The 19166-nt window shown below is 39.6% G+C and overlaps 1 protein-coding gene across 8 annotated transcripts in view; it reads right to left on the bottom strand.

Annotated features, from left to right (window-relative positions):
- Positions 1-19166, bottom strand: part of ptprsa (protein tyrosine phosphatase receptor type Sa) — a 319426-nt gene that overhangs the window by 165463 nt on the left and 134797 nt on the right. For all 8 annotated transcript variants that reach the window (XM_066696343.1, XM_066696342.1, XM_066696344.1 and 5 more), the window contains 2 exons: positions 8696-8841; positions 5152-5293 (listed from right to left, as the gene is read on the bottom strand). In XM_066696343.1, coding sequence (XP_066552440.1) covers positions 5152-5293; positions 8696-8841 — 288 coding nt within the window. The remainder of the gene's footprint in view (positions 1-5151; positions 5294-8695; positions 8842-19166) is intronic.

The following is a 19166-nucleotide window of genomic DNA, read 5'->3' as shown; positions in this document are numbered from 1 at the left end:
ACAGACATATGGATTTAATTAAAGCTAAAGTTACAATGTGCAGGTTCTCTCTTAACCAGAGCACAAGTTCAGGAGTCACAAATTCCTTATCTGACAAGAGTGCTGGTGTAGGCTTCTCTCCCAACCCCTTCCTCCAAATACATCAACCAACAACTACTAATTACAGCCCGGTATTGACAGGATGGGGATCAGCCATAGACAGAGAGATTATTTGGGATAACGTTGAGCTGGGGAATCTATGAATGGCTCTGGAGACGAGGGGTGGTATTAGGGCTACGTGCCAACAAGGACCAGGGAGAAGCACATCTTGGCACCTTAATATGGGCTAAAGTTTTTATACCTTAATTGTACCTTGCTTTCTGATACTCAGCTGCAATGTTTTGGAGGCATGTTTCTCCTTAGCTTGTTACTCTGTTGACCTATTTTATAAAGTAATCAACAGACATTAATTCACGACAATTGTTGTTGATTTTTTTCTTCTTTTCTTGTATTTGTTTGTACTACGCATTTGATTTGAAAAATAATCCATAATTAGATGCATTTATGCAGTGTTTTTACAGGAAGTGGATTCAGATTGCAAGTTCATCTGTACGCTGGTCCCTTCCATTGCTGTGAGGCTGGTCATAAACAATGCATTTTGTTATAAATCTCAAATGGTAGCATGTTAGTGACTTGAACATCCTGTTAACCATTGTATTAGTAAGACTAAATGGAACACTACCCTAAACTCTTCTCATAAACCATACGGACATGGATGAGCCATTTCTACAGACTGCTAGGCAGTGAGTAAAGCAGGGAGACTTCCCTCGACTGCTTAAGAGAGGAACTAACCGTAGACTCTCTCCAGTCCTCAGAGGTACAGCATGCAGAACAAAAGCACAGAGCCCCCGTGTGTCCCTGCAAGGTCTTCTCTGAGTTGCCCTACTCTAATGTATGATAATGCATTTTAGTGCACTTTTGGGTGCAAGGAATTAACTAGGAATAATAATCAGTTACGCTCTGTTACACCAAATCATTCAGCACAAGCCTGAAAAACACACAATCGCAAATAAGTTTCCCTCAGGGGAGACCCTCCATTGTGCTGTATTCATCTGTATTCTGCAAGGGGCTGCTTCGGGTTAACTAAACTCTTTCTTTTTATGATTTATTATTTAAGGATCAATGAGACTAGTTAAAAAAAATAAAAGGCTTCGTGTTGCAAGGTCTCTTTTGTTTGTGTGTTCTGCTCCATGATGATTTAAGGTATATGGTTATATCCAGAATTAAGAATCAAAGCATTCTAGTTTTTAAATATCCAAGTACAATATTACAGATTAAATTAGTTATAGGGTTGGGGGACAGCACTCTTCAAAACAGCACCTTAAAATAAAATAAAACTGCCCTTCAAGCTTGTAGGCTTTCAGATCCGTTTTGGAAATCCCATTGCTTTTAGATTAAATACAAGTGAATAGTGGAATAACAAAATAGTTTTGCAAAGTATTAGGTGGAATGGAAAGGGAACAAAGGTTCTTCTGAGTGGAGGCACAGTCCAATTAAATGCAACAAAACCAAGCTTCCTTTCTGAGGCAAAATGATCCAATTAACAGCTTGTCTTACCAGCCCATTAGAAGCATTGAGCCAGGGCTCCTGTTACTTTTCCCACTAACGAGATTTATCTCACCACTGTCTTCTGCTGGAAAGGCAGAGCCCAGACAGTGAGCTGACACAGGGGTCAGAGAGTCGGCAGGGAGATCTCACAGTAGATGAAGGCAACCTGGCACTGGCCAGGTTTGAGACGCTCGTTGAGTTAAGTGGAGAATATGTTTCACTTAGAGTCAAACCATTAGAGTACTTAACCCTTGCTGCCAAGTATTCCTCAAAGGTGGAGCTACTAAAGGATAGGAAGGCAAATTACACTCCTCCACCTGAATATGGAGTAGACATATTCCCCAAAATACAGTTTAGATGGATATCTTTTTTATGACAGGGGGTTGACCTGCATGGTAGTCACACGTAACAGGGGATTTATATAGAGCAGCGCAGGGGTTGTTGATGTAGTTGTAGCAGTGGAGCTACCTGCCGTGCATGTGTCACGAGAGGAAGAGGGACTCATTAATAAATTGCCCTTCAAAGCACTGGCTAAATACCTGTGCTAGAGTCACAGTTGAATTTTTGCAGCACAACAAAAGCACCTGAGATTAGTTCCGCCTCTGACAAGGACAGGGGAGCCAGAATCCCTGCTCTGCGTTTCTGGAACAGTGGCAGATGGCGGGACCTCAACTGATGTTTCCCACAATAGCTGCTGGACTCTGTCAACGCCAGTGCGACTTGGCAGACGCACTGGCACAGCGGCAGCAGCCAGTGGCAACAGGCACTCAAGTCTCCACCAGTCAGAAAAGATGGCAAAGCAGGTGGCATCGGGGGACTTGAAGAATGTGTTAATAAGGCAGATGGCAGATCTTAGGCATACAGTTATATGCAAGGTGCAGTTCGACATAAATGCTTCGTTATCTGTTCAATTCCTCAGAAAAACAGCAAACAAACTGAGGGTGTAGGGTTATTCCCAGGGGTGGGGAGAGAAGTACAGAAAAAGGAAAAACTCCTGAAGGTGGCTTTTTTCCAAAATGTTCAGCACTGTCATGGCCCTGTTGTAAAGCTGTTGTTGTTTGTTCAGCTTCTAGTTAATCTAATTCAATAAGCAATGGAAAGCAGTTCATTAAACTAACTTCAGAGGAATTACAATTAAGTATTCCTATTCCTACTTTGGAGCATATAAAAATCGGCAAAATGCTCCTACATTGTACATAGGATTTACTTTATTAGACAACTTCTTTTTACAACTGGATTAGCAAAATTATGGGGATTACTCAATTTAAGGGTGAATGCTTCCTCCCTGATCTGACCATGTTTTTATTTTTTATGTAGCTACTATTTTTCTTTTTCTCCATCTATTGGATATGGTCAGCTGCATTGTGTGACATTTTTACTTGAAACCTCCCTTACAGAACAGACTTTTTTTTTTATGGGTACATGGTCATCGTATTGTATGTCCTGCCTTTCAGTCATGGGAGTTCACTTCAATTAAAACAATCTTCTTGTGCCTAGGGTGTAGCAGAGAGTTACAATGTTAAGGGTGGGTTTATAGTTCTATTATGACAGATTTAATAAAAACACAAAATCCCACATTCCTTCAAAATGATGCAACACCCTCTGGGATGCAACTTGTAGATGAAGAGATTACTTTTCAACATGATAGTGACCCTAAACACACTGCCTGACTACACCTACATTATGTAGTAGAAGGGAATGGAAGTAGATAAGAAATTAATGTCAATACTTAGTCAAAGATGCGTTATCCAGCATTATATCCGGAATGGTCTATTAACCATCTTCTATCAAAGACAGAATACATTGTTTCTGTCGTGTATCCAGAAAAATGCCAATCGTAATCTGGGATCTTGCCGTGTGCTTCCCACAGATCTTTTGTGTCCCAGAAGCTTCCGGATGCTGCCGAGTGGTGTCACTAGTGGTAGTCTCAGTTGTAAACAGAGGCCATCTGCCATTGTGATCGTTTTGTGCTTGAGCTGCATCGTGACTTCGACGCCGAATATCTCGCCCGACTGCTCCTCTACAAGCAACTTAGACTGTTCCCCAACTGACTGCTGAGTACCTCTGTAAAGGAGTATAGTATTCCTTACATTAAAAACGTAGCATTGAGAAGTTTTATGTACTTGGAACATTTGGTGAAATAAAGCATAACTTTCATAATTGGCATATTTAATTCCCCATTCCCCATGAATGCCACATAACAGAGCTTTTACTATACTACCAAGAGACCCTCACAGAAGATCACAGATGTCAAGTTTTTCTGCATCATCTCCATGCATTGTTTGGGGGGATCCTAATACCACAAAGTATTTGCATATATAAAATATATAGTATTCACCCTCCTGCATAAATTATATATATATATATATATATATATGTGAATACTTTTAAAAGTTGTCAATCTGTATAATCGGCAGTAAATCAGTTGTTACGAAACACTGCACGTTGACAGGAATCATTAATCCAAAATATTTGAATGTAATATTTCTAGTTTGTTTCTTCTCATTTCTGTTTCTTGTGCGTGCACAGTGATCGACCCAACTCTGATCAGGAGAATATTCCAAAATTCGAAACTAAATTCTCATCATGGTGTTCAACACTGAGTCGTGAGGAAGTAACAGATGGGCAGCAATAATTTCCCTCTGTGTAAGGCTGTGTGGCTTATACAGTGAAGCTCCCACTGCCAAAAGTGAGATTTTAATGTAAATTGGGCTTCCTACCATAACCCCTGCTTGGTCCATATCCCAGACAGGAGTTCAAACAAACTGCCAAGTATAAAATTCAGCATTAACTAAGCAGATGGCAAGAATTCGGCAAAAAAACACACTACAGTCCCAGTTTGTTCATATACTAGGACTGACACCATGCCAAGCAAAAAGAATACACATTCTTGAGGGGATTCACGAAATGCCAAGGATTGCTGGAGTTTAGGCAAATTCTTAAACATAGGCGCTTATCACGAGCTGTCATTTTTCAATATCAAAAAGCCCATTTTCTTGCTTCTTGGCAATCTCCAAGACAGAAAAGGAAGTTGGATTGAAGTTTGTTCTGGTGATCAAATAGACTGCATTATGGGGAGAAGTTACTAGATCATAATTTCTCAAAGATTTGAAATGATAATGTTGCAGTAAAAATAGTAACAGGAAATTGTATTAAAGTATTTAGAAAATGTAAATGCATTACCATGAAACTTCAGTCCTATTCAACCCTTTTTGGAGGGGGAGTGCCTGAACAAATAATGCTTAGGGTGCCTTCCCCATCTCGGTTGCCATGTTCTTGCAATCCCCGGAATTAAAAATCTTTAGATTATATCGTTCTCGAGACATATGATATGATACATGTAATCTCTGTGTGACAGGTGCATGGGAGAGATTAAAAAACATGCATATCCTTCATAACCTGCTCCCTACTGACCTAGCCATACTATTTCAAGGGCCTAAATCTAATCCAAAACAAAGTTTCAATTTGATTCTGGTTCTGCCTGCATTGTTGTAGATAGATACTGCTCACAGAATGACATTGGAAACCACCATGCAAACTGCAGTTCGCTCAGCTTCACCTTACCTCTGATGATGGATAGTTTGGCAGTGACCGTCACTTCCCCTTCCGAGTTCTCCGCGACGCACTCATAAATATTCTCGTCGCGTGGCGCTCGGAGGGGCTGTATTCGCAGCACCGCCCCTGCCCCCTCGTCAAACTCGATCATCTGCAAAGACAAAACAAAGCAAAAAAGATGGTCACATTCACATTCCCAACTTCCAACAGTCTATCTTGACTACTTACCATCATTTAAGAGAAACATATTCACCTCTCACTCATTCAATAACTAACTAACTAGTACCACAGTCATACAACAAACAAACACTCTCACAAAAAAAAGTACAGACAACTACAATATTCTACACACAAATTCTAAATTAGAATACTTTACTGAAACTTACTGGTACAATCTCACTGTATGGTCATACACATAGTTGTTGTATGAAATGATTAAACTATAATGATTTCAGCAACTCTTTTCCAAGAGGAAGCAAATCCTGAGATCAGACAGGGTATTTGATTAATGGGGCTGAACACTGCCAAGGTAGCTAATTTCATATTGAACTGGAGGGTCACCACCCTCTCTTCTTTATATTGCAATGAAACACAATGATTGAATCAACTTAAAAAGAAATTGACTCAAGAATACCTTTACCTGTAGGCTCAAGGACACATGGCTCTTTCTGTGTGCTCTCTTTTACAGAATGAGTTATTCAGAGAGACTTATCAAGGTAATATTGTGCTCAGACTAGGCTCAGTAGTCAATTAAACCTGCCTCCTGACCAGCTGTATTTCCTGAACATTTTCCTAGGTTACCTGTGAGCGCGAGTTCCCACTAACACTGCTCTATTCTTCCTCATTAAGCCACTGTCAATGGAAGATGTCTCTTACTTTCCCCTGTCTGGCTTTCTCAGTCTACAGATTGATTCTTAGTGGCTTTGCCGGTTTTCCAATCATTTCCAAGATATACATTTTGCCAAAGATGACCCACTAAACTAAAGTTATTGGATAAGCTGCCCAGTGCTGAAATGCTTGACAGATGTTAGCAAAATAGCTAGATAGCCTATAAAGCCAATGAAGGAAAATGCAGAGATCAAGCACACACACAAATGTTATTCTACTGATTTGGATAATAAAGGTTTGAGGGTTTGTGTGAGATGTTATAACACTGGCTAAAGTTCATGTATATGGAACATTGCATAAAACAAGGATACACACTGATTTAGTTCAGGAAATGCCATAGTGGAGTCCTTTTTCAAGCCACCTTTGTTGTACCACATTCTTTACTTATGTCTTTAACTGTACTGCATGTGTTAATGACTCAAGAGTCAAAAACAAGTGTGTGGTCACAAGTGTGGGGTCTTTGTGAGCAGGGACTCGACTGGACATATAAGCATACCCCTGGAGCAGTGATGGACTGGCCTATCAGGCGTTCTGCATTTTTAGAGATGGGCTAGGGGACCAGTTGGCCATAGGCAGACACAGCCATGCCCTAGGCAAACATTTTCTTTGAGCAGCCTATACCAAATCGTAGTCCCCAGGATAGGGATACTTCTGGGGTTTATCTTCCTGGGCTGCTTTTCTGAGACACTATGATACTAGCTAGAAGGGTTGAACTGAAGAGTAGAAGCAACAGGGGCACAGAAGTCTTTCATCTTGGTGAGGAGAACATCAGGAACAGAAGGCGAGAGAGATGGAAATGGAAATGCAAGCCAGCAAGAAACCGATCCCACTTCATGTCTGGTGTGTGAGGATGGAGAGGAATTCCCTGGCCTTAACAGTAAAACCAGCTTTCAAGGAACCCAGAGCAGAAGCAGCCTGTTAAAATATCCTAGCCCCTAGCCTTTGATGGTAAGGGGTTTATGTGTGTGCATGTGCATGATGTACGTGATTTTTCCAGCCTTTTTGGGGTATCCAGGATTTTGTTTGCAGCCAACAGACAATTTGATTCCAGGGCAAGACTAAAATAATTCAAATAAGTTCTGGTACAACACTCATTTTTTTTGGCTCATCTCTTGATGACACCATGCAGTGTCTGCTGCATGCCTTTAGACTTGGTATTTAGAATTTTTCAGCATGGTGACAATTTTACTTTGTACATAATTGGTTCACAAAATGAAAACTTAAATCATTTGTATTCAGCTTACTTTTGCTTTAGAGAAATACAAACAACGCCATATATAGGCTACAGTTTGAATAATATTTCAGAGGTCCCATGGTAGTGTACTCTTTCTGGGAACCTTAGAAACCAAAACTGTATAACAATCCAAAACCAAGAGAAATAGCTTGTAACATTTTACATCACTTCTTTCACATTCTTACATTTCCTGTTTTAGATTCACATCGGTTTCTTATAAAGTCAAAGTACAGTAAAGTAGAAATATTTTGACTTTACATACACAGAATCAACCCCTTTGTTACTTATATATTCCAAATGTTTGTTCTGCTCAGAGTGTTAGAAGTTTTAATTAAGCCAGATGGCATATCAATCAAAACTCATGTTCAAAAAGGTGGAAAACAATCCTGGGTTTAAATGTCTAAATGTAAAAACACTGCATTATAGGACTCTGCTTATCATTAAGATCCATGTAACCATTGCAAAATAAGACATTTTAGTACATGGGTAAGAACGGCTCCAACGTGGAAAAGGAAATGGCTACAATTCCCCTGTACATTTTAAGTATACATCATTGGAAGAAGGCTATATTCTTCTTTAGACATTTTACTACCAAAAACCTAGTGGTTGTCGAGATCCCTGAATTCCTCACCTACATTTTGAACTTAATGAGAAAGATTTAGTTAACAGCTTCAGCAGATATTAGTATTTCCAAAATCCAGTTCAAAATGCTATATGTGCTGGTCATTGCTGCAACTGACCTCTTAATTGCAGATTGATCCCCTAATTTTCTTAATTAGATATTTTTAATAAGCATTTGGCACTCTGCTAAAGGTGCCAAGATTACAAGAAATTAAGCAAACAGAACTTGTTTAATGAACCGTGGCTTGGTGTAGACAATTCAAAACTCTTCATAGGTTACCAATTGAGTAATAGTAATGAATTATCCTTGATTGAACACACACACACACAATATGCATTCTTAGTTCTACCTGGGCCAAACTGCTAAACTGCCCGATGCCTGGTTGTTGAAAAAGTACAACCAAAAGAGAGGGGTTCTGAAACTCAGCATTTTACAATTATCTACTCAAGCAAATACTAAGTAAATACAAATAACTGCAAAAAGCTGCAGTCCAACTAAAAGATGGAGGAGACTGAGGATTTCTGGATTTGGAAAGACTGTAGCGTATCATGCAGACTAGGGTTCAGATGCATTAGCAAATGCTCTTCCAAGTACATTTTAGATTGTATTAATTAAGAACCTGAAACGTAAATGTCGATGTAATTAGCATCCAAAATCAAAGCACTTATGATACTTTAAACCTTCAAAAGGTATCATGAACATGTGAATTTGTTGTAAATGTAATTGGTAGAAGTGTGATGTGTTTATGAATTAAATCTGAAAGATATTTCAGCAGTCATGGTGAAGGCTGGTTTATTCAAGAACTATACCTCAATTCGCTGGGAGTTGACCCTCTTCCCTTTCTTGTTCCAGGCCACATGAGGCTTAGGATCACCTGTAGCCTGGCACACGAAGGAGACCACCCCTCCTGACACGCCAATCTGGTCCACTGGTACCTTGGTGAATCGGGGTGGTGCTGAAACACAGAAAAGGGAGCAGAAATACATTAGTTCTAATTCCACTGAATTGGTTATTTGTATCCAAGCAGTTATCGAAACTTAAATGAGATCCTCAAAGCTATTTGGACTGAATGTAACATATTGCTTTGAAAGAATCTTCAAAATCTTAGAATAAACAAAACACAGACTTTAGCGATGGGAATGGGTTCAAGTTTACATTATTAAAAGAAATTAGATTAATTCATAGACATTTTCGCTTCATAACACATTCTAAAGATTGTATGTGCATTACCATGGACCGTTTCACTGGCCTGGAATTACTGGTATTTTAGCAAACAAAATATGAATCTTCTACTCTGCCTTGACACTGCAGAATGAAACCTACACAGAGCATAAAATTTAGTTTTCTTCTGCAAAATAGCAAAAGCAAGTTTACAGTATCACGTATACAAGTGTGGGATAAAAAAAAAAAAAAAAGCTTTTCCTTCCCTACAGATTATTATTATTTTTTTTTTTACATAATCAGTAAATTTTATAAAACAAACTTCTCCATTTTGATTTTCCATTTTCTTCATCTAACAATTCAAGCCCCATAGATGGTGTGCACACAGTAACTGTTTCTCCACTTTTATTAGAAGGTGATCAGGAGCTGCTTGTGTAGCCAGATAAGGAATTCACATCTGCAGGCACTAGAAGTGATTAAGATGGCTGTGCTAAAGAAGTCACAGAGACTGCTTCAGGTATAGCGACTGAGCAAATCCTCTACCCCACTGCATGAATTAATCGCTCTGATATCGCCAAGGTGTTTAAGTTTCAATCCTTCCAGTCACCAAGCCCGTGAGGAGAGTCATGGACACACTACTCCCCTGAACTGGATTTTCCCCTGCCAGAGGATTGACAAAGGTAGGATATGATGCTGAATATGAAGACCTTTAAAGGAATATAATCCAATTTTCCATTTCTATTATGTATTGGTATCACCCCTTCAGGAGAAAATCTCCTATTTATACTGCATGTTCAACCCTATTAATATATAATTTACTAGTTTACAGATGCATTTTCTGATCAACACAGATCCAAATTAATTTGCTGATTAACAAATTGAAAAGCAACTCCCTATCACACATACCCCAGCATATATCACTTACTACAGCACAATTCAATTAATGAAATCAAAGACTAATTTGAAAAGATCATATTATAGATATAATTCTGTACATTTTGCACATCAATTTGCAGATTTCCATGCAGATACAACATACATATTTTTACAAGTAGAGATGTCTGTATTGAAACTAAATTAATATAGTGGGAGATTTTTATTTTACTTTTTTATTTTATTTATTAAGAAAAAAAAAAAAAAAAAAATGAGTGACTCAGTGCCTCAATCCCCAGAATATAAAATCATGATTTTCTGCATGTTTTTATAAATGGTCTTAAGGTCAGATACACTGCCAGAACATGAAAAGAAACTCTCTGCGGGGAGCTTGTTAAATCTGAATGCACAGAAATGTATAAATGATCAAACAGCAACGTACACATCCGCTTAATAATTAACCACGAGTGGGCAGCCTAAAGTGTGAGCTTGGGATTAATACATGTATAGGATATAGCCAAAGTAAAGATGAGACAGAAGAAAAAAATTATAATCTTGATAATTTTAAATACAGATTTTCAACCATCACACTCACACACAACCCCACCACCCCCATCTTGACTAACAATGTCATCAAGAATCTATTTTTGTCATTGATTTGACTTCAGGTCATTGTCTCTCATCACCATCACTTGCAAGCAACAAGACAATGTGTTAAACCACTTTCTTCTTCCATTATAAATATTCCATTAATATATAAATATAAAATTATAATTGTACCACTTCCACTCTTGATTTTAAATGCCCTGCTTTAATTCGGTTCAATCAAATGGAATATTTAAAGCAGCAGTGCTCAACAAACTTTGAAGAGATATATTGATAAATAAGTAGTTTACTGAAATGTATGTATTCATGTGAATATTTTAAATCACCAAATAACACGTTTTCAAATGAATACTTGTGTGAATACTTTTGGTCTACAGCTGAATTTTTTAACACAAAAATATATAATTCTGTGTAGTCTGCAAGAGCAGACTATTGATATTGATTCTTTATACGGGTGAGAAAATGAAAAATACTGCCCAAAACCACATTTGCATGTCCTTGTCTATCACTCTCTCCATTTCTCTGCTACTTTCTATGTCAAATCCCTCAGATTTCCTTATAATCCCAATTCTCTCTGCTCTTCTTCAGCTGACCACCTAGCTGTACCTTCCACCCACTCTCCTACCTCTCATCACCCCCTCGTTCATCTCTCTCTCCCTCACAGTGGTGGAGCCAGATACCAGAGAATATCAGGGACTACACCATCTCTGACACCTCTCCAGCACCTCCCAGTTGGAGGCGATTTACTGGGAGCATAAATACACACACACACACACACACACACACACACACACACACACACACTTAAACTATCACCACCATCACCATCAGCTTATATCGATCCACTGCCGGATAAAGGCCTCCCCAGGGTGTTTCCTCTTGTTTATGATTTCATCTTCCCATCTTTTATATGATCATCTTCTAGGTCGTTTCTCATCTCTTGGCATCCATTCAATAGCTTCTTTTGTCAATATTTTATCTGTTCTTCTTGCAATGTGTCCAGACCATTGCCATTTTAACAGTTTCACTCCTTCAGTCATGTCACCTGTTTTGGTTTGTTCTCAGATTCATTTGTCTATCTGTTCATGCTTCTCTGTCGTCCACAGTTTCTGTATCATTTTTGATGCACGAATACACAAAGTTCACAAATTGCAATCTCATGTATGGTTGGTCAATCAGTCCATTATTTCCCTGGGCAGGTACCACACCCTTTTTAATGAGCCCCTGCTCTGAAGAGAGGGCTGAAAGAGAGACCGATCAATATATACAGCCAGAGATCTGTCTATGTATCATTTGGTTTGGTGCTGTGCTTTTTTGGTTCAGACTCACTTGCTGGTGGTTTTGTTTTTCTGCCATTATTTAATAAAAGTATTTTTTGAAAACAATGATAAGTAGACCCACACGCACTAATGGAGAACCTCCTGCTACTAAGTCTAAAAATATTTTACTGAGAGCCTTGCCCTGATGCCACTGATCATGCCTATTGCTCCCCACCACAAGGGAACACAACAGATGAACAGACTAAATACAAAATAACTGGTGTATCGAGAGAATAAAGACATACTACAGAAAATCCCTGTGCTTTGAAAGAAAGCCAACACCTTTAATCCATCAAAAGAAACTAGAAAGAAAAAGGAAAAGAAACTGAAGCCTGACTTCCCAGCACAACTAATAATTTAACCACTGAGGCCTAAAAATCACTCAAAGCCTGGGGCTGCATTTCCTATTCAGCAGAGAACAGAAGCCTTGACCCTGGGTGATGACCATAAGTTGAGTCCTGTTCTGGCTTGACAGTCTTAAGATGAATGCACCTCACTTGGGGTTAGTCGTTCAAAAGGGCTCTGAACTTAGGACTCCCAGGTTGATACAAGCCAATTCTTCAGAGAAGGCTTGTAGACATGATGGCAGTTGTTAAGGAAAACCCAGCTTGTCAACTGCCCTGTTGAAAATGGGAAAATTAAATGGGATAAAGCAGGCAACATCATAGAGAACACTGAAATGTGTGAACCCTGACAGTGTGTCAAGCCAGAGCAAACCCCATTTATCCAAAAATGCCAATTGTCCAGTACATCCCCTGTTACTCCTCAGACTCATTTTTCTTCACATTGCATTCTAACTTTTTGGACTGCTTTATCCAGATAAGCTAAGATCCGTTATCTGTAAAGGCAAAACATGGTATTGGTCCAAGCTGAAATGAACTAATCTCTGACTAAGATAAGCTCACAAACACTGACTACAGAAGAATAAGCAGACTACCAGTCGCAGCTTGAGGCCACATTAGAAATAAAATACTGTTTTCCTCTCAGATCGTACCTGTATACATCCTGATAAGCAAAAGGGGCATTTGAAACATAACAGATCTTTAAAAATCCAGTTTCTGCTGGCTGTTCTATTGACAGAGTTGTATTTCTCATTTTGAAACGTGAGGGAAAAACTAGTACAGGTAGTACTAGTACATAATAGAACGGGTGGAGGAGGCCCATTATAAAGAATATTAGCAAGGCGGGGGAACAAACTAGCCTCCATCAAATCCTTTTTATCAGAAGAGTGAAAATAAGTGCCTTTCCTCTTGTTTTAAATAAGCACCTTTCAAAATGGGACTGTAGCTCATTTGGAGGGCAAAAAATACATGTAATGATATTATACATGGAGAGCTTCACCTCCCCCCAACCCCAGATTTTATAAGTTGCAAATACTACACACAATGAATGTGATGGATGCTGTCCACAGGAAAAGTGTTTGAAGTACTGGTGATTTATAACATTATGGAATCCCCCCCATGTACTCAAGACCTATATCCACTCCTGAGTGATACATTTCCCTGATAATGAACTGGCTCCCTTCCACAATCATTCAAACAAAAATGATTCTGCTCCCATTCAACTCCTCTCTGGCTGTTTCCCCGTCTGCCTTCAAACAAAGCTTCGGTAATTCTACTTCAAGAAGCCCACCCTCAACCCTACCCGTCTTCAAACATACTGTCTTGTCTCCCTTCTCCCCTTCCTCTTTAACACCCTTGAGTGTGCAATTCAGTCAGCTCTCCATTTCCATCTAACCAATCTCTCTTCGACCCTCTGTAATCTGGTTTCTGATCTGTTCACCCCACTAAAACAGCTCCCCTACCCGTCACTGACCTGCCTTGATCATTTTCTTTATAATGGACCTCTCCCACCCCTTATAGTACTTAACAAAATCTTTACCAATCCTACGAATGCCCTTTTGCATACCAGGAAACTGGTAAAAGCAGAAAGGAAAACAGTATTCTAATGTGGTCTCAATGCTGCAACTGGCAGTCTGTTTATTCTTCCGCATTTGTGATCTTCTTAGTCAGAGATTAGCTTATTTCAAATTGGACCAATACCAAATTTAGTTTGGCTCGTGCTGCTTCTCTATTCCTTCCTGATCCTCCTTGATCTCTCTGCGGCTCTTGACACTGTCAATCACTCCATTCTTCTCTCCTCCCTTGTCAACCTTGAAATATCGGGCAATGCTCTTGCCTGGTTCACCTACCTCACCCGCCACGCCTACAAGGTGTCATGGCACATCTCAACCTCTGTTCGAAAGTGTACCCCAAGGATCTGTCCTGGGCCCCCTCCTGCTCTCTCTCTACACCCACTCTCTTCTGATCCTCTTATACATCTGAACCGGTCTGTCTGCTTTGTCCTCCTGGATGCACCCCCATCACCTCAAATGTAACCTTTCTAAATCTGATCTTCTCTTCTTTCCCTCCTCCTCTTCTAACCTCTCTGTCTCAGTTCCCCATAATCACACTCTCACCCTCATCCTCTGTACTTGCTTTAACTAGATTGCACTAGGATATGTGCCTATTGTATTTTGTACTTATTGTAAATACTGTATTTGTAACACCTTGGGAAATGTGGTCTTGTGAAGATGGAAGTTGCTTTGGGTTAAGTAGTAAAGATTGCAGTTGATTGAATGAGGTTAGGACAGAGGCTCTCAATACTTATGTCTGCAAGTCCATTGCTAAAGAGGGAGTTAGAAGACAAATATGTCTCAAATAATCTGCCTGGAATCTGTATTAATCTTCACTAGATTGAAACACTGCTCAATTATATAATTAGTTATAGAAATAAATGAATTAGCAAATATATGTTAACTAATACTTTTGTCTGTGACTGTATGGATGCATAAACCATGGGATCTCCCAAACGTGCTATGTTGAAGGTCACTGCTCAGGAACTGTTTAGACTCCATCACAGACGGACCAAATCCCCAAGAGCTTCTTTAAAACCACAAAGACATTCTCTGAACAAAGTAGATGTTGGCTTGTTGGTGGCTATAACTAGTTTTTTTTTTTTTTTTTTAACCTAGGCTTGAAAATGTTTCCCCTTTGAACAGGAGGAGACAATCTGGGGACTTCATGTTATCAGGGACTAGTGATTCAGTCTTCAAATACCATCCGGTGAACTTGGCTGCTAAGGTTCTACTTTGATCACCTCATGTAATGAAAAACATGACAGCACACAATTGCTGAGTAGTATCGTCTAAAAACTGCGACTTTTTGACAGACAACACACAAACACTTCATACACATCATGTCACTACTGCACATTTCTAAGTATAGTTTCCCTTATTCCTCAGGAACACTCACATTGCGCCTTGGAATTGCCTTAAATTGGCACCCTGGATAACAAAGTAAACGGAGAGTTCTCTCTCTTACAGGGTCCAGACAGCCAGATCTGTCAGAGGTGGGATTCACAAGGGTTTTGTCAGGACTGATTTGTCGTCATGGAAACCAGCCTATCTCTAATTCTCACTCATTCCTAGGGCCTATAATCTACTAGTGCCCCAAGATTCAGGTAGACAAAATGGAAAAATATCAAATATCTCAATCAGAAGGAAAAAAAGAAGAGCAGGACATTGGGTTTTAGCTCATGGAGAAATAACTATGTAATGTTTGTCCCCTTCTTGCTCAATAGAGGTAAAACAATTGAAAAGAGAGAGTAAACTCTGATGTCTATTGAGACTTGTTTGCTTTGTACTCGTGTGATAGATAAGCAAAATGGGTTTAGAGGTTAAAGGCAGACTATACCAAACATGGAATAGAGAATTGGCTGCCATTCCATTTTACAACCCATCTGCCTATATGTTTCTACAGATAAAATAATTTTGTAAGACTGCAAACTGATGGGTTTCATTAGAAAATAAATGGCTCCCATTCAGAAGATAACCTATAAATTTTTTGTTTTTTTTTACTAAAAATACTTGTGTATACATGTCAAGATGCTTACACAGAAGTCACTGTATTTTAAAATATCCAGTATAAAGTGTCGACTTAGGGTATCTGATCTAACAAACCAAATTTATGGGCTGACATCGCTGTATGAAATAGTGCTGTGCTTCTGGCAAGAAACTACTTTATCATTGTCAGCTTCCTCCAAATCCCAAAATGAGTCTACAAAGCTATAATGCGATGAGTAAAACGGTATAATCTTATTTCTTGTACAGTTGTACTATTATGGCTGATGATAAATTCAATTTACACAGACTAACACTGTGCGAGGCGTGGTACAGGACGGGAGGTATGCGAGGAACTCATGGAATCCCCTCTTTGAGCTACCAGACCACCCCGAGAACCTCACACATTGACAGCTTGGGCAAGAACAGATACGCAGACCTGGGAGCTGCACACGCCTTCGACAGTCTGCAGAGCGGAAGCAGCAGCCAGCCGACAGTGAATAAACTACCCCACCTCCATACAGACAATGCAGAGTACGTGAGGGGAAATGCAAAGAGGGTGTTTGGAGTGTGAAGAGTGTGAAGAATAAGAGAGAGAGAGAGAGAGCGGTTAGGACCGCAATGGTTGGCACAGTGATGGTTCTGCCGTGTAAAGGGCAGTTCAGTGCAATAGCATTGTGGTCTTGGGCTCTTGATAATGTTGTGTAGCTAGTTTAACACTGGACAGAGTAATTCAAATAAAGCTTTTTCCCTTCTACATTCCTTTGAAGATTCAAATCATTTTCCAGGTCTTTTTATTATTAGTGTTGTCTGGGTTTCAGTGCACTTCAGACACATAAATAGCTTTTATTCTAACCCCTACCCCACTTTCACCTCATATTGCCTCCCAAAAATCGTTTGCAAACCAGTCAGCTCCCTATATACAACCCTGATGGAGTAAATAAAATTTCCCTTGTGTCCGATTCATGCCTTCATCCAATTTTTGCCATTACAACACTTAACTGGCCCGTCAAGAGATGTATTACTCTAAAGTGGCACATAATAGCAGTGATATGGCCCCAATCTAAGCACTTGTTGGTCAGCGACTGTGAAATATTTCTAAGTGCATGTTAATTGTGTAAATGTAGACAAATATATATATGGAGGCTGGAGGGAAAGAAATTATATAAAATGAAGTTCAGAAGGCAGACACATTTCTGATGAGTTTGTTTAGAACATAAGAAAGTTTACAAACGAGAGGAGGCCATTCGACCCATCGTGCTCATTTGGTGTCCATTAATAACTAAGTGATCCAAGGATCCTATCCAGTCTATTTTTAAATGTTCCCAAATTTTCAGCATCTACCACATTGCTGGGGAGTTTGTTCCAGATTGTGACTACTCTCTGTGTAAAGAAGCGTCTCCTGTTTTCAGTTTTGAATGCCTTGTAGCCCAATTTCCATTTGTGTCCCCGGGTGCGTGTGTCCCTGCTGATCTGGAAAAGCTCCTCTGGTTTGATGTGGTCGATGCCTTTCATGATTTTGAAGACTCGGATCAAGTCCCCACGTAGTCTCCTCTATTCCAGGGTGAAAAGGTTCAGTTCCCTCAGTCTTTCCGAGTAGGACATTCCCTTTAGACCTGGAATAAGTCTGGTTGCTCTCCTCTGAAGTGCCTCTAGAGCAGCAATATCCTTCTTGAAGTGTGCTGCCCAGAACTGTACACAGTATTCCAGATGAGGTCTAACTAGTGCATTTTAGAGTCTTAACATTACTTCCCTTGTTTTAAATTCTACACTTTTGACAATATACCCTAGCATTCTGTTTGCCTTTTTTTATTCCTTCCCCACACTGTTTGGATGGAGAAAGTGAGGAGTCCACATAGACTCCTAGGTCTTTCTTATGCGATACTTCATCTAGTTCTATTCCTCCCATAGTGTAATTATAGTGGACATTTTTGTTACCTGCGTGTATTACCTTGTACTTGTCCACATTGAATTTCATCTGCCAGGTGTCAGTCCCTTTGAATAACCTGTGCTGCCAAGATTGTATTTGCTGAGCCACCTATTTTAGTATCATCTGCAAATTTGACAAGTTTGCTAACTATCCCAGAGTCCAGATCATTAATATAGATTAGAAAAAGCAAAGGCCCTAGTACTAATCCCTGTGGAACTCCACTAACAACCTCACTCCAGTTAGAAGCGACTCCTCTAATCGACACGCTCCGTTTCCTATACATCAACCAGTTAATAATCCATCTACTTACATTACCCTGAATGCCTACAGCTTCCAATTAGAGGATTAGTCTTTGGTGTGGAACCTTATCAAAAGCTTTCTGAAAATCTAAGTATATCATATCATATGCTTTCACATGATCTACAGCTGCAGTTGCATGTTCAAAAAATTCTAATAAATTAGTAAGACATGACCTGCCTCGTCTAAATTAGTCCTCAATTTCCTAAGTTTTGGTACAAATTTCTCCTGAGCCTCAAGTAGTATATTCTTAATATATAACCATCCACTTTCAACTGAATCTGTATCCAGTGTGCTCCAGTCTACCTCTTCTAAGTGCCGCCTCCTACCTTCAAGGTTTGCTTTTCTGAAATTGTAGACCATTGTTTTAGACTTGGGCCTTGTTTTTTGAAAGAATGCCTCAAAGCTACCATGTTGTGATCACAATTTGCCATTGGTTCTCTAACTAGTGTCCCTCTGACTCTGTCTTGGTCATTTGAAAAGATCAAGTCAATGCATGCACTCTCTCTGGTTCCTGACAAATTGAGTTAGAAAGCAGTAATTTACCATCTCAACCATCTCTATTTCTGCCTCTGTAGTCCCAACCGGGCTTTCCCAGTCTATGTTTGTGAAATTGAAATCCAACATTATAACAGCCACATCCTTGCTACATGCAGTCCTGATTACACTGTACAATGCAACATCTTGCTGAATATCTGAATTTGGTGGTCTGTAACACACTCCTACCATTAATCCTCCAGATCTCTTGTTCAAAAGTTTCACCCACAAATATTCTGTTCTGTTACTGGGATTTAATGCCTCAATGTAATTTTTCACATATAATGATACCCAACCTCCTCTTCGATTTTGCCTGTCTCTCCTAAACTGTGTGTATCCTTCTAACTTGTATTCATCCCCATCGTTTTCTGTAAGCCATGTTTCCGTCACTCCTACATCATAGTCACTGCCAGCACTGTGGCTTCTAATTCCAACATCTTGTTCCTTATACTCCTGGCATTGAGGTACAAATATTTCAGGACTTTCTTACTAGCGGGTTCCCTTTGTTTTCTTTCCTTACAGGAACATCTCCCATTGTCAGAGCTCCCTGCCCCCTGGTCCCTAGTTTAAAAGATTTTAAATTTCTCTGCCCATACGCTTTCCCAATGCATTAGCCCCCCTTCTGTTTAGATGTAGACCGTCCGGTTTGTACAGGTCCCATCTATCCCAGAAGAAAG

This window comes from Amia ocellicauda, chromosome 22 (assembly GCF_036373705.1).
Source record: "Amia ocellicauda isolate fAmiCal2 chromosome 22, fAmiCal2.hap1, whole genome shotgun sequence".
NCBI classification, from domain to species: domain Eukaryota; kingdom Metazoa; phylum Chordata; class Actinopteri; order Amiiformes; family Amiidae; genus Amia; species Amia ocellicauda.
Note: the sequence above shows the minus strand (reverse complement) of the source record. Positions and strands in the feature narration are given on the sequence as shown.